This window comes from Saccharomyces mikatae (genome assembly GCF_947241705.1).
Source record: "Saccharomyces mikatae IFO 1815 strain IFO1815 genome assembly, chromosome: 1".
In the NCBI taxonomy this organism is placed as follows: Eukaryota; Fungi; Ascomycota; class Saccharomycetes; order Saccharomycetales; family Saccharomycetaceae; genus Saccharomyces; species Saccharomyces mikatae.
In genome coordinates, this window is record NC_079256.1 from 40,662 (window position 1) to 61,649 (window position 20,988).

Consider the following 20,988-nt stretch of genomic DNA (forward strand, 5'->3'; position numbering starts at 1 on the left):
AGAAACTGGCACATAATGCTTTTCCTTGAATCCATAAAGGTAAGGTATTGTCTACAAGCAAAATATGGCAAAGAAAATATCAAAGAACTCTAGAGCTGCTAGGCAGTCGGATGCTTTTGATCCCGAAGTAAAAGATTTAAGTGAACTACCTAGAGCTGAGAAAACAGACTTGACCAATATTTTGATTAGAACAGCTGCCAAGAATGAAGCATTATTGGAAGCAAAAATTTCTAAGAAAGCTAACAAAAGTAAGAGGGGCAAAAAGATAAATAAAAAGGTTTTGGAAGACAAACTGGCTAATTCCATCTCATCCATGGACAAAGATCGTTTAGTGAAGGCATTAAATTTCACTAATCGTTTGGATGGTAAGATTGCAAAGTCTATATCTCGTGCCAAGTACATTCAAAATACAAGAAAGGCTGGCTGGGATAGCACCAATGAAACTATAAAGAAAGAGCTGGCATTTTTGAGCGGGGGTTTATCAGTGGGTGTAAAAAGGGTGACTGGAGGTGACGCTAGCAATGAAGACGAAGAGGCTCCAGAAGTATTTGACTCGTTAGCAGAAGAGAAGATAATACAGAAAGCTCCTGCTAACAGATTTGGTGTCTTGCCAGATGATGTTGAAGAATAGACCTTTTTTTGTACGAAAAAGACACTTGGGATATATTGTAGTAGGCATATTTTTCTCTTTATTTTTGTAAATTAGATACATGGTTCATTGTAGTTTCATAATATTTGATATATCTAGGTGTACGTCATTGCGTGAAGGTCTTGTTAATTGTTATAGGTTTTTTCAATCATGTTTATACATAAGAATAAGAAAAAGAAAAAGAGCCCTATGAATTGGTTAGTTGACGACCATCGGATGCCTATGGTAGTGAGCGTTAAGAAAAAGCTTGAAGCCCAGATTGTTCAACTTGGGAAGAAAAATAAAGTGCTCATAAGGTGATAGTATGAAAGTTGCATACCTACAGTGGTTATTTTTAAATATAGTTTTGGTGAAAGCTGAACCGCTACGACCCAATGTCATGTTAAGAAAGGATTCCTTCTGGGAAAACTTCCAAGCTTATACTGACACAAAGCATTTGTACAAGGAGTGGATCACCAGTGAAGCCACTAACGAGGAAGGAGCTAAGATTTATGGTGCAGAATGGCGATTGTCGCAGGGTCCATTGCGAGGGTCTATACGGGATAAAGGCCTCGCAGTTCGAACATCTAATACCGCAGCTATGATTGGACGTCTCTTGGAAACTCCCATTCATGTTTCTGAATCAGATACTTTAGTAGTCCAGTACGAGATTAAGTTAGACACATCTTTGACTTGTGGTGGCGCTTTCATCAAATTAGTATCAGGTTTGACGAATGTTGGGGCGCTGGAGAACTATATGCCAAATAAGACAGGTGTGGAATTAGTGTTTGGCCCGGATTATTGTGCCCCAGAAATAAACAGCGTGCAATTTGCCATCAACAAGATTCACAAGATCACGCACGAACCCAAACTTAGATATTTACAAGAGACCCCTTTATCAAAATTGACTGACACTTCTCAATCACATCTGTACACGCTCATATTAGATGAATCTACCCAGTCTTTTCAAATTCTGATTGACGGTAAAATAGTCATGGCAAGAGAACATGTCGAAGACAAGAAAAAGGTCGGTTTTGAACCACCTATCACACCAGCTTTGATGATTCCTGATGTTACAGTACCGAAACCTCACAGTTGGGACGATCGCATTCGGATTGCAGATCCTGAGATGGTAAAGCCCACTGACTGGGATGAACTAGAACCATTGATGATTCCAGATCCAGACGACGTCAAACCATTAGAGTGGGATGACTCTGTCTCCAAATACATTCTCGACCCGGGTGCTCAAGAGCCCTCCTGGTGGGAAGAATCTGAACACGGTGAATGGGTACCACCCCTGATCAAAAACCCTCTTTGCACTGCAGAACGTGGTTGTGGCCAGTGGGTACCAAGGCTGGTGAAGAATCCCAAGTACAAAGGTCCATGGGAACCTAGTGAAATCATAAATCCCGACTACATGGGAGAATGGCATCCGCCAGAAATTGATAATCCACTATTTTACCAAGAGCATCAGCCACTGCGTGTAGAAAACGAAATTAATGGTGTGATACTTGAATTTTGGAGTGGATCTCCTAACATGTTGATAAGCAACATTTATGTCGGTAAAAACGTAACAGAGGCCCAAATCATCGGGAATAAGACTTGGGTAATGAGACATCGCGCATTTAGAGACCTCGAAGATTCCACAGAACGTAAATTCATGAACAAGAGACTAGGAAATCTACAATCCGGTTTTCAAAACGAAAGAGATTCTCCCAATCCCTTTGATCGCATCATAGATTACATACTCGAACAACCTCCCAAAGCTTTACTTACTGCCGCCGTCATGCTCTTGACAATGATGGCTTTTAGTTATATAGTGTCTAAATAGCTGACAAATACTAGTGCGTATATCTTGGTATCAATGATAAAAACACATTAGCCCATACTTTATAGACACCTGGCGTTATAGTATCAGCACTATCATTATAGCTGTATAATATTTCATTTCGCTTACCCGATGTTGAAATGTATTTTTCATGCAGTTAACGTAAATATGCAATAAAAAGCCGTAATTAAGGGAAGTTGAAATAATAATATCACCGATAAGACAGGAGTAGAACAGCAAATATTGCGATTCATTGGCAGGCCCATTGTCGCATTACTAAAATCATAAACATGGAAATTTCTAGTTCACCATGGAACGATGGTGGATACAGCTCCTATGAGAGTAGCAAAGCCGCTGTATCACCATTGTCATCAGCATTAGAACATGAGGAACGGACAGAAAGCCGCCGGTCTTTGGGCGACCACTGTTTTCATCCCTTACCTTATGTGACAAACTACATTTCTGTTTTTGCGCTATTTGGTAAGGAGGTGTTTGGTGACAGGGGGAATGTGAGCCTAAGAAATGAATATCTGCTGAAAAAATACTATTCTTTGAAGAAGCCATTCGTATTACGACATAATAGTCATGCGGTAAAGAATCCAGACATGCCGTCTCAGAGAAATGACATCTTGCAGACCAACTTCATGGTGGACAAATTTCTGAATCGTACAGTGCGGTCAGTAAATTTTAATAAGTTCAAAATAATCTCCGATATACAGAGCAAAAATACTCGAGGAGCAAATACGGGCGCAAGTCTGGATCAAGGCTCCGAGTCTTTTCAAAATATTTGTTTGCCATCCATACCATCAACGATGCCTTATTTCCAATATTACAGGAAATTATTGACAGTAAATACCAAAGAATGGGATATTTTGAAATTGCACAGTTTATGGATACCAAATCTAAGAAAGAATTTTAAGGACTTTTCACTGTATGGTGATAGAAACCCTTCAGAAAAGTCCACTGATGATAATGGTGAAGACATTATTGTGAAGAGGGATTTGTTTTTCGAGAGAGTCCCAGGTCGCCAGATTTTTGATGGTAGAGGTTATGTCTCTGAAGGGTATGAAATTTCTTCTGGTAATATGGTTATCCCGTCCCTATTTTCGGAAGACAAGCTTCCTGCATTAACATACCATTGTTCTGTCGAATTAAATGGGAACATTTACCTATTTGGGGGATTAATGCCGTGCTACAGCTACGAGGAGGATGCACCAATGTTAAACGATTTTTTTGTAGACGGGATAAAAAACTTACCTCCACCGCTGCTACCTCAAGTGATCAATAATCCATCAATGGTAAATAATCCTCATCTTTATGTGGCTTCTGTAGCATCGTGCCGTTTTTACAAACCTAAGATGGGAGGTTATATACCACCCCCATTACTATGTGTTCAAGGGTCCAGATTAACTGACCGACATATTTTCTTTTATGGCGGGTTTGAAATTAGGACAGAAACCCGTGGTGATGAGAATGGTAAGTATCATCTCAAGAAAAGATTGTATGTTAACAACACTGGCTATATTCTTGATATTGTATCGTTTAAGTTTACCAAAATAGACATTATAGTACAACCTTCTAAGTATAATGCATATCCGACAATGTCATCGAGGTTTGGTCACTTACAGATTTCCATTGATAATCCTAATAGAAGAAATAGCGTTCATTCTGCAAGCACTAATGAAAGTAATAAAGTGGGAGGTGTTTCTGCAGGGCGATTCGAACGACCTGCGGTACTTTCTTCGTCACCCCACAGTAATTCCACTGCTTATTGCGTGCACACAGTTATCATATTTGGTGGCTACAGACAAACTGGTGATGATCGTTACGAAGCAATGAATGATTTGTGGAAGATTGAAATACCTGTGACACGGCGTGGTAAGAAAGGTTATTGTAAGTTTTCAGAGACAGCCAATGCAATACTCATGACACCAAGGGAAAAGGACAAATTAGATTGGCCCGAAGAAAGAGCTTTTGCTGCGTTTTCAGTTCACGGAACGTCATTAATGGATAGGAGTTCGCTTGATATGAGACTCCTGAACAATTTAAAAAAGTATTTCGTTATAAAACCATCATATATATCACAGGACCGTGCTGTTAGTCCTAAACCGGTTTTTCCCATGATGGTTCATGGCACGCATCAAGACCTTTTTAATAATGGCACTGCAGCAGAAGAAACCTCGACGGCTGGTGCCAGCGCCAGTGGTTCAAATGCCGGTGATCGCTTTGACCCCGATATCGATCATGATTTTCATAATTTCATGGTCAAACCAGGGATAAAGTTGTCCGCTATCCCCATGACTGCAATTGGTAAGCAGAGATTAATTTTGAGCCAAGAGAAGTGTATCAGCAAAACAGTTGTATTACATGGAGGGTCCAACGGTCTCAATGTACTTGATGATATGTGGCTGATGGACTTGGAAAGTGAGAAATGGACACCAATAGAGACATTTGCGAGCTCAAACTCGAGCAAAAATGATGATGAAAAAATAGATACTGTCAACGTAGGTCTCGTTGGCCACAAAATGGAAAGCATCGGACGAATATGCGTATGTATAGGCGGTATGATCCAAGAGGATGTTGACGAATTTTACTCGGAGGATGCCGATGAGCCTTCTCGAAAACGTAATACCGACACATTACCGTTGGGTTGTAATTTTTTGAACACAATTGATTTGAGCACGCAATGTTGGAAAGAACATAAAATTATTCTATCTAAAAAAGAAAATGATGAGAATAAAAATGAAGACACAAATTCAAATATATTAGTTGGTGTCGGTGGGACTTCTTTGCAATGTGACAAGAGTATTATTTTAATTGGCGGACTGGTGTCCAGAAGAACTAACCTAAAAGAAATATATTTGCATGGTACCATATTGAAAAGCATTTTTCCTAGTGTAAACCCTAGTGCTTAAGCGGGCTTTTTATGTTTTTACTTTATAAATTTTGTTTAGAGGCAAATTATGTTATACTCAAGTTTGTTTTATAGTTACAATCTATACTCTTCCAATAAATCGTTCCTTTCACATATGGCGAATATTTCATGTGGATATAAGAAGTGCATTGCTGTCCCTTAATTTAGCCAAAAAAAAAAAGTGAGCAAAGAATGAAAAAGGCAATACCATGGATGATAAAGTAGAAACGTACAATACAAAAAAAAAGACGACATGATAATATGGTACAACTATCGGGCAGGAAACTAAACAAATCGAGAACATTAGGTATAGTGGGCGCAACAGTGGCAGTGTTGGCCACATCATACTATATATATCAAAAACTGACGAGCACAAACGGTGATGGTGATACAAGACTTTCAAAGGATGACGTTACGGAAGAAAATAAGAAGGCAAGGAAGAGTAAATGTATCATAATGAGTAAATCGATTCAAAGACTGACCATAAATTGGAATGAATATGCCAATGACGACCTCGTTTTGCTGGTTCCTATGAGTCAGACTAATGGATCATTGAAACAACAAATCGAGGATATCTTCCAGAAATCAGGAAACGAACACAAAATCATATACTGCGATACTATGGATGGATTATGGTCGTGCGTAAGAAGAATAGGCAAGTTTCATTGCATACTAAATTCGAAGGACTTTACAGGTAGTGATAATAACAATACAGTGGTAATTCCTGATGATATTGGCAGGTTTGCCAAACTTATTGTTGACAGCGATATAGAAAGTATGCTGGTCGACGCGATATGCAATTAATTTAGAAGAAAAGAGTTTCTTGTAATAGTGTGTAAAGAATAAATAATTATAAGTATAAAAAAAGGAAAGGTTTTAATAAGTAAGAAGCAGCTCGATTATGAGAGAACAAAAACATGAGAGAAATAAAACATGAGAAATAAAATGTCGTCATTATAAAAAAAAAAATCATCATTACAACTTGACTGAATCAATCAAATGTCTAACAATGCCAGGATTTGATAAAGTAGAAACATCACCTAATTGGTCACTTTCTCCCGCTAGAATTTTTCTCAAAATACGTCTCATTATCTTACCAGATCTTGTCTTGGGCAAGTCATCCACTAAAATGATCAGTTTTGGTGCAGCAAATGGACCGATGTCCTTTCTGACAGTAAAGACCAAATGTTTCTTGATATCTTGCAATTCATCATCTGTCGCAGTGGACCAACTAGATTTGTTTTTTAAAACCACAAATGCAGCTACTGCTTGACCAGTTAAGTCATCATTAAATCCCACAACAGCACATTCAGCCACAATCGGGTCCTCAATGATGGCAGCTTCAATCTCGGCGGTAGATAAACGATGACCGGAGACGTTCACCACATCATCAACACGGCCTAAAATCCAAATATAGCCATCTTTGTCCTTTGCAGCACCGTCACCTGTAAAGTAATAGCCAGGATAAGGGTTTAAATAGGTGTCCAAATACCTATCATGATTTTTCCAAATGGTTCTTGCAAACGATGGCCATGCAGCTTTGACGGCAAGGACACCTTCTGCATGAGTAGAGTTGATTTCTTCACCAGTATTAGGATCAAGAACAACTGCATCGATACCGAAGAAGGGGAACGAGGCGGAGCCAGGTTTCATTGGTGTGACACCACCGGCCAATGGGGTGACCAAATGTGAACCGGATTCCGTTTGCCAGTAAGTATCTACAATGGGGATTTCATTCTTACCTATTTTTTCAGAGTACCACTCCCAGACCTCAGCGGCAATTGGTTCACCGACGGAACCTAAGCAACGTAACGATTTTAATGAATGATTTTCAATATAGGAGTCGCCGGCTCTTTTCAACAAACGCAAAGCGGTTGGGGCAACGTAGAATTGAGTGACCTTATGTTTATCAATGATATCCCAGTAACGGGAGTAGTCAGGGTATGCTGGAGTACCTTCAAAGACCAAAGTGGCACAACCATATAGCAAAGGACCATAAACCACATAAGTGTGTCCTGTGATCCAACCAATATCACCCGCAGTGAAGAATATGTCCTCTTGATGAGTGTCAAAAGTGTAGCGCATGGTTAATAAAGCGCCTAACAAGTAGCCTGCAGTGGAATGTTGAACACCTTTGGGGGCGCCTGTAGAGCCAGAAGTATACAACAAGAATAACGGATCCTCGGAATCAACTGGAGTGCATGGATAGTAGGTCTTGTATTTTTTCTTTTCAGTTGCCCAATCCAAATCTCTGGGGGAGTGGAAAGCGACTGATGGGTTGTTGGTCTTTCTGTAAACCAAGACGTGCCTCACGCCTGGAGTTTCTCTTAGCGCGTCGTCGACAATTCTTTTGGTCTCAATGATTTTGCCACCTCTGTTGGATTCATCCGTTGTGATGACAACTTTGGAGTCCCCATCATTGATACGGTCTCTCAAGGAATTGGAAGAAAACCCGGCAAAGACTACGGAATGAATTGCACCGATACGAGAAATAGCCAACAAGGTGATGATGGCCTCAGGAACCATTGGCATATACACGGCAACAGTATCACCCTTGCGAACCCCCATAGAGTAGGTCAGCACCTGGGCTACCTGACAGACTTCTTCAAGCAATTGCTTGTAAGTTATGGAATAGCCTTCACCAGGCTCATCAGCTTCAAAAATAATCGCCTTTTTGTTGGGCGTTTTTAAAGCATGTCTGTCAACACAGTTGTAACAGGCATTCAGTTGACCATTGAGAAACCATGCGTTGTTCTGGAAGGAGGGCCTGCCGGTTTCGGGGTCCGGAATGAACACCTTATCAAATGGCTTCGACCAATTCAAAAATTGGGTTGCTTTCGAACCGAAGAACTTAGCAGGGTCCTCGATGGATTCCTTATGTAGGCGCTGGTAATCCCGCAACCCATCCAAATGTGGGGAGTAGTGTGTGGCAATTTCAGGTTGCAATCTATCGGCGATAGGCCGTTGTGGCACGATCTTAACAGACGTCAAATGTTCGTACTCGTGCTCCTTTTTTTGCTGAGCGGCTGATGCAGATTGAGACATTTGCGCTTTCAACTCGTCAATTTTACTCGACTGTTCTTGAGGTTCGGAAGATTGTACGGCAGAGGGTGACATAACACAATAGGCGATGTCTTTTCTAGTAGTTCTTAATATTGTTGTTTGTTTGTTGCTACAAGAAGAATAAGATGAGATATAAAAGCTACATAAAGCAAGGGAAGATAAGCTAACCAAGAACTATGCTTAGAATAGCCGCCCAGTTTATATACAAAATGAAGGGGGGAACTATTCGCCACCGAAGGAAAGTACCCCAACCCCAATATCTATTGAATAAGAGCATCGGAGGCTCGGCGGCAATTCCTACCCCAACCTTTTTTTCTTTCTTTTGGATCTTAGGAGATAACAGGAAAGGGATGACCTCGCGGTCGCTTACCACGGCAGTCAACGGGTGAGTTCATTTGAGGAGAGCGTCATCTCGACATCCCGGTGCAATGGAGCACGGTCACACGCGCACGTGAACACTTTTAGGGGATGGAGGTTGCCGCACCATTCGTCCGGGACGATTATCACGGCCCATACAGCCGTTTTCACGTGACTTATATGTAATACTATCACTGTGGACGTTTATACACGTGACCAATATCTTCTTGGTCGGGTAACAAAAATAGTCGAAAAGCTTTCCTTTGAGATGATATTCTTTTCTTTTTCCCTTTTCTTTTCTAAAATTAACCTTGCTGTTTCTTTTCTCTTTTTTTTCGCGCGACTACTCAGCCATCTTGCTCTCTCTTAGAGAAAGATAATCATTAATTATGCCTTCAGGATAGGACGTACAGAACATTATTACGTATTCTAATGGCATATATATAGAAAGCCATCCTTGAAAGACGCGTTTTATTCCTTAGACAAAGTACTTTTGCTGTGCTATACTGAACTTTACTGTAATATACTATATTCTTTTCTCACTATATTACGATTATACTGACGTGATAAGAGATCATATTGCCATGGTCTTTCTGAAAACCTTTGTAAGGTTCTTTTTAACGTGCTTCGTGCTGTGCGGCAGCACAGCACGCTCCTCTGACACGAACGATACCATTTCTGCCTCGGCGAAGCATTTGGAGACCACTTCCTTGCTAACATGCATGGACAATTCGCAATTAACGGCATCTTTCTTTGATGTGAAATTCTACCCTAGCAATAATACTATTATCTTTGATATCGACGCTACCACGACATTGAACGGGAATGTCACAGTTAAGGCCGAGCTGCTCGCCTACGGGCTTAAGGTGCTGGACAAGACCTTCGATCTATGTGAGTTGGGGCAAGTGTCGCTCTGCCCCCTTAGCGCTGGGCGTATTGATGTTGTTTCTACACAGCAAGTCGACACTTCTATTACCAAGCAGATACCCGGTATTGCTTACACCATTCCAGACTTGGATGCTCAAGTCCGTGTGGTGGCATACGCTCGGAACGATACGGAGTTCGAAAAACCGCTAGCTTGTGTTCAGGCTATCTTGAGTAACGGAAAAACGGTACAAACTAAGTATGCAGCTTGGCCCATTGCAGCTATCTCAGGTGTTGGTTTGCTTACGTCCGGATTTGTTTCTGTTATTGGTTACTCAGCCACGGCGGCTCACATTGCATCCAACTCCATCTCACTGTTCATCTATTTCCAAAATTTGGCCATTACTGCAATGATGGGTGTCTCAAGAGTGCCACCTATTGCTGCTGCATGGGCGCAAAATTTCCAATGGTCTATGGGTATTATCAATGCCAAATTCATGCAAAAGATCTTCGATTGGTACGTACAAGCCACCAACGGTGTATCGAATGTCGTGGTAGCAAATAAGGACGTCTTGTCCATTAGCGTGCAAAAACGTGCTATTTCCATGGCATCTTCTAGTGATTACAATTTTGACACGATCTTGGACGACTCAAATCTTTACACAACCTCGGAAAAGGACCCAAGTAACTATTCGGCCAAGATCCTCGTTCTGAGAGGTATAGAAAGAGTCGCTTACTTAGCAAATATTGAATTGTCTAACTTCTTTTTAACCGGTATTGTTTTTTTCCTTTTCTTCCTCTTTGTTGTTGTCGCCTCTCTGATTTTCTTCAAAGCCCTACTAGAAGTTCTCACGAGGGCAAGAATCTTAAAAGAGACTTCTAATTTTTTCCAATACAGAAAGAACTGGGGAAGCATCATTAAAGGTACACTTTTCAGGTTATCCATCATCGCGTTCCCTCAAGTTTCTCTATTGGCCATTTGGGAATTCACTCAGGTGAACTCTCCAGCAATTGTTGTTGATGCCGTGATAATATTATTGATCATTACAGGACTCTTGGTTTATGGAACTATAAGAGTTTTCATCAAGGGAAAAGAATCTTTAAGGTTATATAAGAATCCTGCGTACCTTCTTTACAGTGACACCTACTTTTTGAACAAGTTCGGGTTCTTATACGTGCAATTCAAAGCCGATAAATTCTGGTGGCTTTTACCCCTGCTAAGTTATGCATTCTTAAGGTCTCTATTTGTTGCTGTTTTACAAAACCAGGGTAAAGCGCAAGCAATGATCATCTTTGTCATTGAACTAGCCTATTTCGTTTTTCTGTGTTGGATCAGGCCATATCTAGACAAGAGAACTAACATTTTCAATATTGCCATTCATTTGGTGAATTTAATTAACGCTTTTTTCTTTTTGTTCTTTAGTAATTTGTTCAAGCAACCTGCAGTGGTTTCATCTGTTATGGCGGTTATTTTGTTTATTTTGAACGCAGTGTTCGCTCTTTTCCTGTTATTATTCACTATCGTCACATGCACATTGGCGTTGTTACACAGGAACCCAGACGTCCGTTACCAGCCCATGAAGGATGACCGTGTGTCCTTTATCCCTAAGATTCAAAATGATTTCGATGGGGAAAACAAGAATGATTCTGAGCTGTTTGAATTGAGGAAAGCCGTTATGGACACCAATGAAAATGAGCAAGAAAAATTATTTCGTGACGACACTTTTGGTAAGAACCTGAACACAAACACTAATACGGCAAGACTTTTTGACGATGAGACTAGTTCATCCTCTTTTAAACAGAATTCCTCTCCCTTCGACCCCTCGGAGGTAACGGATCAACCTGTACAACCCACCTCTGCTGTCATGGGCACGGGCGGTAGCTTCTTATCTCCACAATACCAGCGTGCATCATCTTCTTCTCGTACTAACCTGGTGCCGAATAATATGAGCACTTCCAGTTTAATGAAACCTGAATCAAGTCTCTATGTGGGGAATTCCAATAAATCATATTCGCATTTTAACAACAACGGCAGCAATGAAAACAACCGTGATACCAACCCGTATCTGTAATCCAGTATATACTCACATGTAACAACTCATTATATAAATATCAAAATCAACATTAAATTTCAATATGTATTCAAAGAAAACCACTCAATGTTCTGTATTATCTCCATTACATCCCTACACCACACATATTTCAGCGATAAAAACCTTAATTATGAAGTTCGCTTTGGCTCTGTTTCCTTGAATGTACGCAATTGCCGCTTTTTTCTGACATCTTTTTTGACGTGTAGAAAAGGATACAGATCTTCCAGAAAGGATTTACTGTTTGCTATTTTGTGTTAGAGACAAGTTAATAATCGATCAGGTTGCATAAGAGATGGTCGAGAATAGTACGCAGCAAGCTCCGCATACCGGAAATGGTGATAACAACACTACTAAACCATATTCGGAGGCGCTCTTCTTAGGCTTTAATAATTCAACGCCTGGATTAGAAGCTGAACACTCAAGCACATCGCCTGCCCCCGAGAACTCCGAAACACATAACAGGAAAAGAAATAGAATATCATTTGTTTGCCAGGCTTGTAGGAAATCAAAAACCAAGTGTGACAGAGAAAAACCGGAATGTAGTCGATGCATCAAGCATGGGTTGAAATGTGTTTATGATGTATCCAAACAACCAGCACCTCGAATTCCTAGCAAGGATGCCATCATATCAAGACTGGAAAAGGATATGTATTACTGGAAGGATAAGGCCATGAAGCTGCTAACGGAAAGAGAGGTGAATGAATCAGGAAAGAGATCAGCAAGTCCGACCAAAATAAATAAAGCCGATGGGGGAAGTCCCGACACCAAGAAAATACATAAAGTAGAGAACATGTATGATAAAAGTGCATCGGAGAACTCAAACAGTGATGAAAATGATATCGAAATCAACTTGTATAGGAGTCACCCCACCATGATTATGAGTAAAGTCATGAAAAGAGAAGTTAAGCCATTGTCGGAGAACTACATCATAATTCAAGACTGCTTCCTGAAGATCTTGGTTACCTCAGTGTTTCTTGACACTTCTAAGAACACGATGATACCGGCACTGACGGCCAACGCGAATATTACAAGGGCTCAACCTAGTGTAGCAAATAATCTTTTAAAACTGAAGGAAATGCTGATCCGACAATGTCAAACAGATGATGAGAAGAACCGTGTTAATGAATTTACAGATAGGATATTACAGAACACAAATTCAAACAGGAATCTGAAAATCGGTATGTTGCTGTCAATGCTTTACAATTCCGTTGGTTATCAATATTTAGAAGATCATTGCCCTCAAGGTGGTGAATATTCGGATCTATTAAGAAGCTTGATCACTGAATGTGAAGCTATTTTGCCATCTTATGAAATCATTGAACGATACAAAAACCACTTTTATGAATACGTTTATCCAAGTTTACCTTTCATTGAGTTAGACATTTTCGAAGAATCTTTAAGTCAAACAATTTTTCCCGACACAAAGGATCCATCCAAGGTGAAGATACGTATGGGAAGCACGCATCTGAGGGCGAAGGTAGAGAACTTGAGTATACTTTTGGTCATCCTAAAACTATCATATATGTCCATTAGATTTTTGGACCATAAAACAGCAGATTCAAGTTTTTATCTTTCGAAGGACTTAATTGATAAATATCCAATACCGAATGACTTTATTTTGCTGAGTCAAAGATGTTTGGCGTCAGAAAATTGGTGTGCATGCGCTAACGAAAACATCATATCATGTTTGCTGTATATCTGGTCGTTTTTTGCCTTTTCTCCTGAAGAAGGCGATTTTTTTCTCGAGCATCCTACCGATGTTATTAGCAGTTTAATAATGATGCTTTCCACTTCAATAGGCCTTCATAGAGATCCATCTGATTTCCCTCAATTAATTTCCCCATCTACTTCAGATAAAAGAACGTTAAATCATAGAAGAATACTCTGGTTGAGTATCGTTACGGTTTGCTCATTTGAAGCGAGCCTCAAAGGTAGACATTCAGTCTCACCAATATCTCTAATGGCATTATTCTTGAATATCAAAGATCCTGATTCTCTGACAGTATATATGAACCGGGTTAGGGGTGATCTAAGCGACCTTGATAATCATAAACTTTTGAGGATCCATGAATTCACATTTAAGAGAGCCCAGCTGGCGTTACTTTTGTCAGATTTAGATAATTTAACAATGACTTATTATGGTAATTTTCATTTACAATCAATTGAGTTTATTAGAGAAAAGATTGAAATATTTGTGGAGGAGAATTTTCCCATAGTGCCATTGAAAAGTGCTACACAGGATAAATCGGATCTTGACGACGCTGATATAATTTCAAGAATAAACTTATTATCTTCAGAGAATTCTTCTTCATTTCACAGTCGGATAATGAATAAATTGTTGATGCTGAGAACTTCAATGGCTATATTTTTACATTTCGAGTCACTGATCACTAAAGACAAAAGTATATTTCCATTCTACAAGAAATATTTCATGATTAGTTGTATGGATGCTTTGTCGTTGATAAATTATTTCAATAAATTTTTCAATGGAGATTATCGACACGCAATTTCCTCTTTGACCAGTTTCAATGTTACGAAGTTTATTCAGTTAGCTTTGTCCAGCACAATTTTCAGCCTCTTAGGGATTATTCTAAGAATAGGCTTAGCCATCCATATGATATCTTCTGAAATACAACAGCTACCAGGGGCAACAGATTCAAGAGTAAAGGAATTAAATGCTAAAGTTGTAAAATTTAGTACCCTACAAAGAGATCTGGAGTCTGCTTTAGAAAGTATTTATTGCTCTGCTTCAGAGCATTTAAGATTCACATATTTCCCTGTTTTTAAGATGTTAGCTTTATTTGACGTCATTGTTCAAAGAATGAGAAAGGGTGAATTATGGCACGGCATATTTACGATGATCCAAATGGAGCAAATGCATTCAAGGATAATTAAGACGTTAAGCATCACTTTAGGCGTCAAATTAGACAAAAAAGATCGACTGCTAGAAGAATTGATGGCATGTAATTACGTTGCGAGTTTCAATATTGAAGATATCGATGAGCTGAATAAGAATATCAAGAAAGAAATTCAAATTTCCTCAGGATTGAAGCCCCCTGTAAACACTATTGCCGTATTCAACGGTGAAGTATTTGGGAAGCCGACTCCTACTAGCACTCAGACATGGAATTCATCTCTAGACAATTTAGAAAAAATATCGTCGACTGCTGCACTTGAACAAAATTTAGACTACCACAGTGGTCTACGGCAGGGTCCGTTACCAAGTGATGGTTCAAAAGAACAATCATCGATGATTGGAATGAATAGCCTGAACAATTCAACCAATGCTACACCTTTTGTCGAAAATTCGTCTGAAGCACAACTTCCCAACGGGTTTGATAGAGGTCAAGCAAATAATACTTCTTTTCCAGGATATTTTGGTGGTTTGGATTTATTTGATTATGACTTTTTATTTGGTAATGATTTCGCTTGAATCATTTTCTGTAACCCCTATCTATTCATTTCAGCAACTAATTAATTTTTATAGCCACGAATTTATGAAACTGATTGAAAATATAAAGAGCTAAGCACATACACACATATATGTATATATACATATATAGTGGTTAATGTAGGGACAGTTCTTCCCTTCTAAACCTTCGAAAAATGATCAAACCAATATAACTGATCAAGCAAGACCTTCTCCTTTGCATATTTCACAGCTGGGTTAGAAATATCGCCTCTCGCAGCGAATCCATGAGCCACACCACTAAAGAGGTCCAATTGGTAAATAGCGTGAATATCTTTCAGCTTTTCTTCCGTCAAATGTCTCATGTTGGCCGGGAAGATTTGATCTTCTTCAGCTGCTGAAATCAATAATGGCCTTTCGTTACCAATCGCTTCAATTTCGTCGATGCTAACAAAAGATGGATGCGCAATGGCCGCAACATTAGCAAGACCCTCATTCATATTGATGTGCTGAACGGCGAATTTGGCACCAAAACAGTAACCAACAACACCGATAAACTTTGGATCGTATTCGAGTTTTAATAACTTCATGAATCCATCAACGATTTTCTTGGTGACTTCAGGAGAGTGTTTTTGAAACCAAGCATCACGATCAATTGGTTTATCTGGTATAATAGCATCACCAAATAGGATATCGGGAGCAAAGACCTTGTACCCGGCGTCTGCAAATTTATCGGCCGTTAATAAAACGTTGTTGAATTTGTTACCATATACATCTGTCATAATAACAATCACTTTTTCCTGAGGCGATGCAGACCCTGTTACGTACGTATCTAAACCAAATATTTCTTCATGGTGTCCCCTCGGAGATCCATCATGATAGACTCCTTCAAAACAACACTTGCCGGGTTGATGGGATGCCATTGGATTAATTTATATTTGTTGTGGTATGGTTAAACGCGATAGAAAACTTTAACTTTGCTTGAGATAAGCCATCTCTATATTCTTTATGTGTTCCCTTCTAAATTACTGTGGTTTTTCATTTTTATCGGAGAGAGAAAAAGGGCTCTGAAATATGTCCGTCCTAAAATTGTTATTGTAGAATAGCAGTTTTCTCCCTAATACCAAAACATTGGGCATCAGTTATTTGTGGAACTTTGATGGCTTGAACAGTTTCATCAGTGTGAAGGAACACAGTGCCAGGAATCCAACAGTGGATCCAAAAATTAGAGCCGTTTGTCTGTAATCGACGTCTTTAGTTGTGGTTTCCTCTGGCAACCCTGGAGTATTCTTACCAGGATCTAGTGCAGCTTCTGTAATTTTTATGAAGAGTTCATTCAGTGAACTTAGCCATCTCGATGATATGTGCAATGGGTGATTCACAAATAACTCATCTGCTAGTTCATCTGGTTGAATTTGACATCTTTGTTGCTGTTTATCGAGATCTGCTTTAGAAGCTACAAATACCAACGGTAGGTCTTGTAAATAAGTAAACTTATCCAGAAGTGAAACTAGATAGGAGAATGACTCTGGGTCGCTGGAGTCGTAGGTTAGACAAATCACATCACATTCTTTTAACTTGTCCTTATTCTCTAGTATGGCGTATTCTTGTTCTCCGAGTTCTTGCAGAATCAAATAGTACTGTTTCCCACCTTTTAGTTCCAAACTGTTGACTGCAATTCTTGGTTTAATCGTGGGAGAATACTCCTCTGAGAATGTTCTGCCCAAGAAGGCCTCTAGTAAAGAACTCTTGCCGCAACATGGCTTTCCTACGACAAAGCAATTAAACACTTTTCTGTCATTGACGTTGGATCTGTAAAGCTTCCCTGAACGACGTCTCATTCTTCTTGGCTTAGTTACTTGTAAGGCGAGTCTTGCATCTTCTTGGAAGCCAAAATACACTAAGTATGCGGTAGTTGTGCTATAATTCAAGAAAGTCGTCATACTCCACTGGGCTAACCAGCCTTGTAAAGTGATGCAGCTCTTGTTGTTCACAACTGTGGAGAAGGGAAAATTTGTTGATGTCCATAGTTCAGGTAGCCCTGGTGTACACTTAAATAGACGATGTAGTTCTTGACTATTCAAACCACCATCGTTATCGACATCGAACTTTAAGAAAATATCTACAAGAAATCTGTACCCCTTAGGGCTCAATTCCACGCTGGAAGTATCAGGCACAACCAACCTCGGGTGAAGGATTTTATCATTAATACACAGGGAGTCTGTGTAGTGGAAAGTCCTTAATATAGCCCATGTAGTCTCATGCCGTCCCCTTTCAGCGTAAATTTTGTTTAGGACAAGGAAACCATCTTTTGTGATGCCCTTCCCAGGCACGTACAACTTATTATTAGCATACTCTAGATCGTGTTTAGGAATATCCAGAAGCAAATCTTTTATGAAATTCAATTCGTTTACGTCGATACTTTTATTGAAGCATTTCTTTTGCAATCCCAAGATCTCGTTATCATCCAAGTATGAATCCTGGTTTAAATCGCTCAAGAGGAAAACTCTTTTCAAAGCCATGACAGCCAATGGCTTTAATTCACCAACCATGGCATCGAACAAGGGTGATATTGGGTGTGTTATAGCCCTTTGACAAAGATAAAATGCCTGATTAAGATCAAACTGAGTCTTGGCACTAGTCTTAATGCAAGTGTCAATTTCTTTAAACTCCATTAGAATCGGAATAAATTCCTCATCTTCCACTTTGGTATCAATATCATCACTATCTGCTGATGATGACATTGCATTAGAATTGGTATTTGATAGGGAATCGCACTTATTTTTGCAGAGAATGACAGGAATATTCAATCCCAGAGATCTGAAGTGAGGTAACCAAAAGAGAGAAACATGCTCATACGATTCGTGATCGCAATACACAAGCCAAAGGACATCTGCAGATTTTAATTCATGATCTAAAGTCGTAAGATCCGAATCTGAAGTATCTATGAGAACTGTATTTTTGGGAGAGTATGAAGGTGATGATGAGAAGTCTCTCGGAATACTGATGGGGGGCAATACGTCTTGTATGGTCGGTATAAATTCAGCTTTAGTTAATGATACCACTAAACTGGATTTACCAACCCCTTCATCGCCGCAAATTACTACCCGAATTGTTTCTTTAGTCATTATGTTGTTCGATCTACTGATTTTCGATCGTCCGTTACTTTTGTTTTTGATTTTTATTTGTTCGTTGCTTGAATATCATTCTTGTTTCCAAGACAAAAATCACTATATTAAATGTTAAAGGCCTACGGTAACCACTAAATAAGCTGCTTCAAAGTGGCGGAGTATTGCGCTATATATCTGTACGTCACTTAAGAATTATTTATTGATAGATTAAACAGTTTCGACCTCAATGACTCATTTTCTTGTTCTAAAGCCTTGATTCTAGCTTCTGAAGCGTTTGCATCAAGCTTCCGTCTTTCTCTTTCGGATATCCATCTTCTTTGTAACTCCTCTATTCGTAAGCACAATTCTTTATTTGGGGTTGCGGTTAGTTCATCTCCTTCTTGTTGTTGCTTCTCCGGATTTTCCATGACAATTAGTGAAGAAATATAAGAATCTATAATGGATTCTAATGCAGTCTCTATAAAGGTGTAGAGCGATTCTAGTTTTGGCTGAATCACATTCAAGTTTTTCAGTGCATTCGGTACTGATTTTATTGAGTTCATCTTCCTATCAAATTGTATTATTGAGCTTTCTTGTAAGATTTTCTGTAAGATACGAAAAACACTGTCGAGGTGTAATAAAAGATTCTGGTTGAATTTAGTGAAATTAGTTTCATATTGTGATACTATTAAACTTTGATTGTCCAGAGTATTTAGTTTATTCTTCAATTGATAATTCTCTAAACCTAACTTGTCTAATTGGTTTTGTACTATTTGGAACTCCTCTGACTTATCGATTTGAAGATCATTGATTTGCTTCTCTAAGTCATTAATGTAGCTGTCCCAATTGTTTTCCTTTAATTTATTTATTTTTGTCAAAGTTTCCAATTCTTTAGTTAAAACTTTCTCATTTTGATCCATTCTACTAAGATCATTCTTTAACTTTTCAAAATCCTTCATCAGAACAGATTGTGACTCTATCTTTTTCTTCAATTGAGATATCAAAAGGTCTTGTTTTTCCATGACAGAATTGGAATTCTCTTCCAGTTCTAAGGAACCCAGCAGATGAGATTGCTCATTTAATTTAGACGCTATTATTTGTTCTAGTTTCTGTGACTTTTCAAATTTAAGTCTGATGGAATCTATAAATTGGTCATACTCTTTGTGTAAATTTTCGATTACAATCTCTAACTGAGTGTCCAAAGTTTTTTCAAAGCGGGATTCGGCAGCTAAAATGGGTAAAGTAGTACTATTAGCTATCACATTTTCTGTATCAGTGTGATTATTATTGTCATGAGTTTCATCATTCTGGTATCGATTATCAACATCATCCCGCTCGCTTGTTGACAAATCCTTACTCTCGAAATGTGATCTTGCAGGTGAAGATTGAGCCAGTGAGCGAAATTCTTCGTCTTCATCTTCATCTTTTGGTTGCACTTGATCTTTAGAATGCAAAAATTCCTGCAAGAACTGGGTGATGAATTTGGATAAAGTATCCATTTTCTCAAGTACATAATCCGAGCTCAATTCCAAAGTTTCCTCCAGGATTTCTTTGTCTTTTTCATGAAAGACATGAACATTTTCATCTTGGTCATCAAAATTGGTTAATATAAAGGATAGCAAATGATTGATGGTATTTACGATACTTTCGGAATTTTCCAAATTTTCCTGCACGAATTGCAGCGTATCTTGGTATTCAGTCTCCCTTGTTTTTAAAGTATGCTTCAATTTGCTTATTTCGACATTTAAATCTTCGATTATGGAATTTTTAAATTCATTGTCATTGACTATCGACGGCGGATTAGCATCTTTATCAGAAATTTTACGAATGTATTCATAGAGTACTTGGATCTTGATCTTTGCATTTGTCAGCTCCTTCTCCATATTCTTGACTCTGTTGGAATCGCTGACTAGGGCAGGCTTCAAGGCATCGTTATGAGATGACCTCGTGGTTACAGAGTCCCTGAATGATGGTATAGACATCCCGGAATCCATCGAGTTCGTGAACTCGCTGTCGTCACCATCATCGTCACCATTGTCGTCATTGTTGTGGAGACGCCTGCTACTACTACTAACCCAACGATGTACCATTACTATGAATTCCCTACTGTTATTTGCTTTGTTTTTTTGATATCAGTGTTCCTAATGTGAAATTTCGCGATTCCAATTAAAATAATAAATATATAATGTAAAGAATATACACAGGGGAAAGCAAGACTAAACTAAAAGTGATACTTACATGGACTTTTTTGCTTCCAAGACTATTCATGATGATGCCGAACCCTTTGCACTTGCCTTCTTGGTGGTCAGTTGCAGGCCATGCCATCTGGAAATATCGTCTTTCAAAATTCTGTTCACCAGTTGGTGCTGCTTGATGAGACTCAGCCCGTTGAATTTCTTGCTTGTTACATTGATGGAAAACATAGAACCGCAGCCACCGGAAACGTCTTGCACCTTACACACCTCTGGCTCTAGTTCCTGTTGTAGTTTGTCCATAATCATCTTCTCTTCCGGAGTCACTGCCATCTGTGTGGAATACCAAATTCTTTGGCCCGTCAAAATCCTTGGCCACCAGGCATGCTTCACCGATATAGAACGTAACATGGTGTGTGAGAGCTTGTTTTCCTATATTTATTTCTTCCCTTATCGCCTTTATGGTTCTTAGTGACCAAATGAAGAAACTTGCATGGTCCGGAATGACAAATCAAAAAGAAAGTAGTATT

The 20,988-nt window shown here is 39.1% G+C and overlaps 11 protein-coding genes across 11 annotated transcripts; 6 read left to right on the plus strand and 5 right to left on the minus strand.

Annotated features, from left to right (window-relative positions):
- Nucleotides 1-64: 64 nt before the first annotated feature.
- Nucleotides 65-631, plus strand: ECM1 (Ecm1p; the record flags this gene model as incomplete). The annotated part of the gene is made up of 1 exon (XM_056221475.1): nucleotides 65-631. One exon carries the CDS (start codon nucleotides 65-67, stop codon nucleotides 629-631), a length of 567 nt encoding a protein of 188 aa, XP_056080174.1.
- A 322-nt stretch (nucleotides 632-953) lies between these two features.
- Nucleotides 954-2,459, plus strand: CNE1 (calnexin; the record flags this gene model as incomplete). The annotated part of the gene is made up of 1 exon (XM_056221586.1): nucleotides 954-2,459. The coding sequence occupies one exon, from the start codon at nucleotides 954-956 to the stop codon at nucleotides 2,457-2,459; it is 1,506 nt and encodes a 501-aa protein (XP_056080175.1).
- Nucleotides 2,460-2,746: 287 nt separating this feature from the next.
- Nucleotides 2,747-5,371, plus strand: GPB2 (Gpb2p; the record flags this gene model as incomplete). Its single annotated transcript, XM_056221697.1, has 1 exon — nucleotides 2,747-5,371. The coding sequence occupies one exon, from the start codon at nucleotides 2,747-2,749 to the stop codon at nucleotides 5,369-5,371; it is 2,625 nt and encodes an 874-aa protein (XP_056080176.1).
- Nucleotides 5,372-5,631: 260 nt separating this feature from the next.
- PEX22 (ubiquitin-protein transferase activating protein PEX22) lies at nucleotides 5,632-6,174 on the plus strand (the record flags this gene model as incomplete). The annotated part of the gene is made up of 1 exon (XM_056221808.1): nucleotides 5,632-6,174. One exon carries the CDS (start codon nucleotides 5,632-5,634, stop codon nucleotides 6,172-6,174), a length of 543 nt encoding a protein of 180 aa, XP_056080177.1.
- Nucleotides 6,175-6,345: 171 nt separating this feature from the next.
- Nucleotides 6,346-8,487, minus strand: ACS1 (acetate--CoA ligase 1; the record flags this gene model as incomplete). Its single annotated transcript, XM_056221919.1, has 1 exon — nucleotides 6,346-8,487. One exon carries the CDS (start codon nucleotides 8,485-8,487, stop codon nucleotides 6,346-6,348), a length of 2,142 nt encoding a protein of 713 aa, XP_056080178.1.
- An 887-nt stretch (nucleotides 8,488-9,374) lies between these two features.
- On the plus strand, nucleotides 9,375-11,726 carry FLC2 (flavin adenine dinucleotide transporter FLC2; the record flags this gene model as incomplete). Its single annotated transcript, XM_056222030.1, has 1 exon — nucleotides 9,375-11,726. The coding sequence occupies one exon, from the start codon at nucleotides 9,375-9,377 to the stop codon at nucleotides 11,724-11,726; it is 2,352 nt and encodes a 783-aa protein (XP_056080179.1).
- Nucleotides 11,727-12,039: 313 nt separating this feature from the next.
- On the plus strand, nucleotides 12,040-15,180 carry OAF1 (oleate-activated transcription factor OAF1; the record flags this gene model as incomplete). The annotated part of the gene is made up of 1 exon (XM_056222141.1): nucleotides 12,040-15,180. One exon carries the CDS (start codon nucleotides 12,040-12,042, stop codon nucleotides 15,178-15,180), a length of 3,141 nt encoding a protein of 1,046 aa, XP_056080180.1.
- Nucleotides 15,181-15,338: 158 nt separating this feature from the next.
- On the minus strand, nucleotides 15,339-16,079 carry AIM2 (the record flags this gene model as incomplete). The annotated part of the gene is made up of 1 exon (XM_056222252.1): nucleotides 15,339-16,079. The coding sequence occupies one exon, from the start codon at nucleotides 16,077-16,079 to the stop codon at nucleotides 15,339-15,341; it is 741 nt and encodes a 246-aa protein (XP_056080181.1).
- Nucleotides 16,080-16,298: 219 nt separating this feature from the next.
- GEM1 (ERMES complex Ca(2+)-binding regulatory GTPase GEM1) lies at nucleotides 16,299-18,284 on the minus strand (the record flags this gene model as incomplete). The annotated part of the gene is made up of 1 exon (XM_056222363.1): nucleotides 16,299-18,284. One exon carries the CDS (start codon nucleotides 18,282-18,284, stop codon nucleotides 16,299-16,301), a length of 1,986 nt encoding a protein of 661 aa, XP_056080182.1.
- A 188-nt stretch (nucleotides 18,285-18,472) lies between these two features.
- On the minus strand, nucleotides 18,473-20,356 carry SPC72 (gamma-tubulin complex subunit SPC72; the record flags this gene model as incomplete). The annotated part of the gene is made up of 1 exon (XM_056222475.1): nucleotides 18,473-20,356. One exon carries the CDS (start codon nucleotides 20,354-20,356, stop codon nucleotides 18,473-18,475), a length of 1,884 nt encoding a protein of 627 aa, XP_056080183.1.
- A 174-nt stretch (nucleotides 20,357-20,530) lies between these two features.
- BOL3 (Bol3p) lies at nucleotides 20,531-20,869 on the minus strand (the record flags this gene model as incomplete). The annotated part of the gene is made up of 1 exon (XM_056222586.1): nucleotides 20,531-20,869. The coding sequence occupies one exon, from the start codon at nucleotides 20,867-20,869 to the stop codon at nucleotides 20,531-20,533; it is 339 nt and encodes a 112-aa protein (XP_056080184.1).
- Between the last annotated feature and the right edge of the window lie 119 nt (nucleotides 20,870-20,988).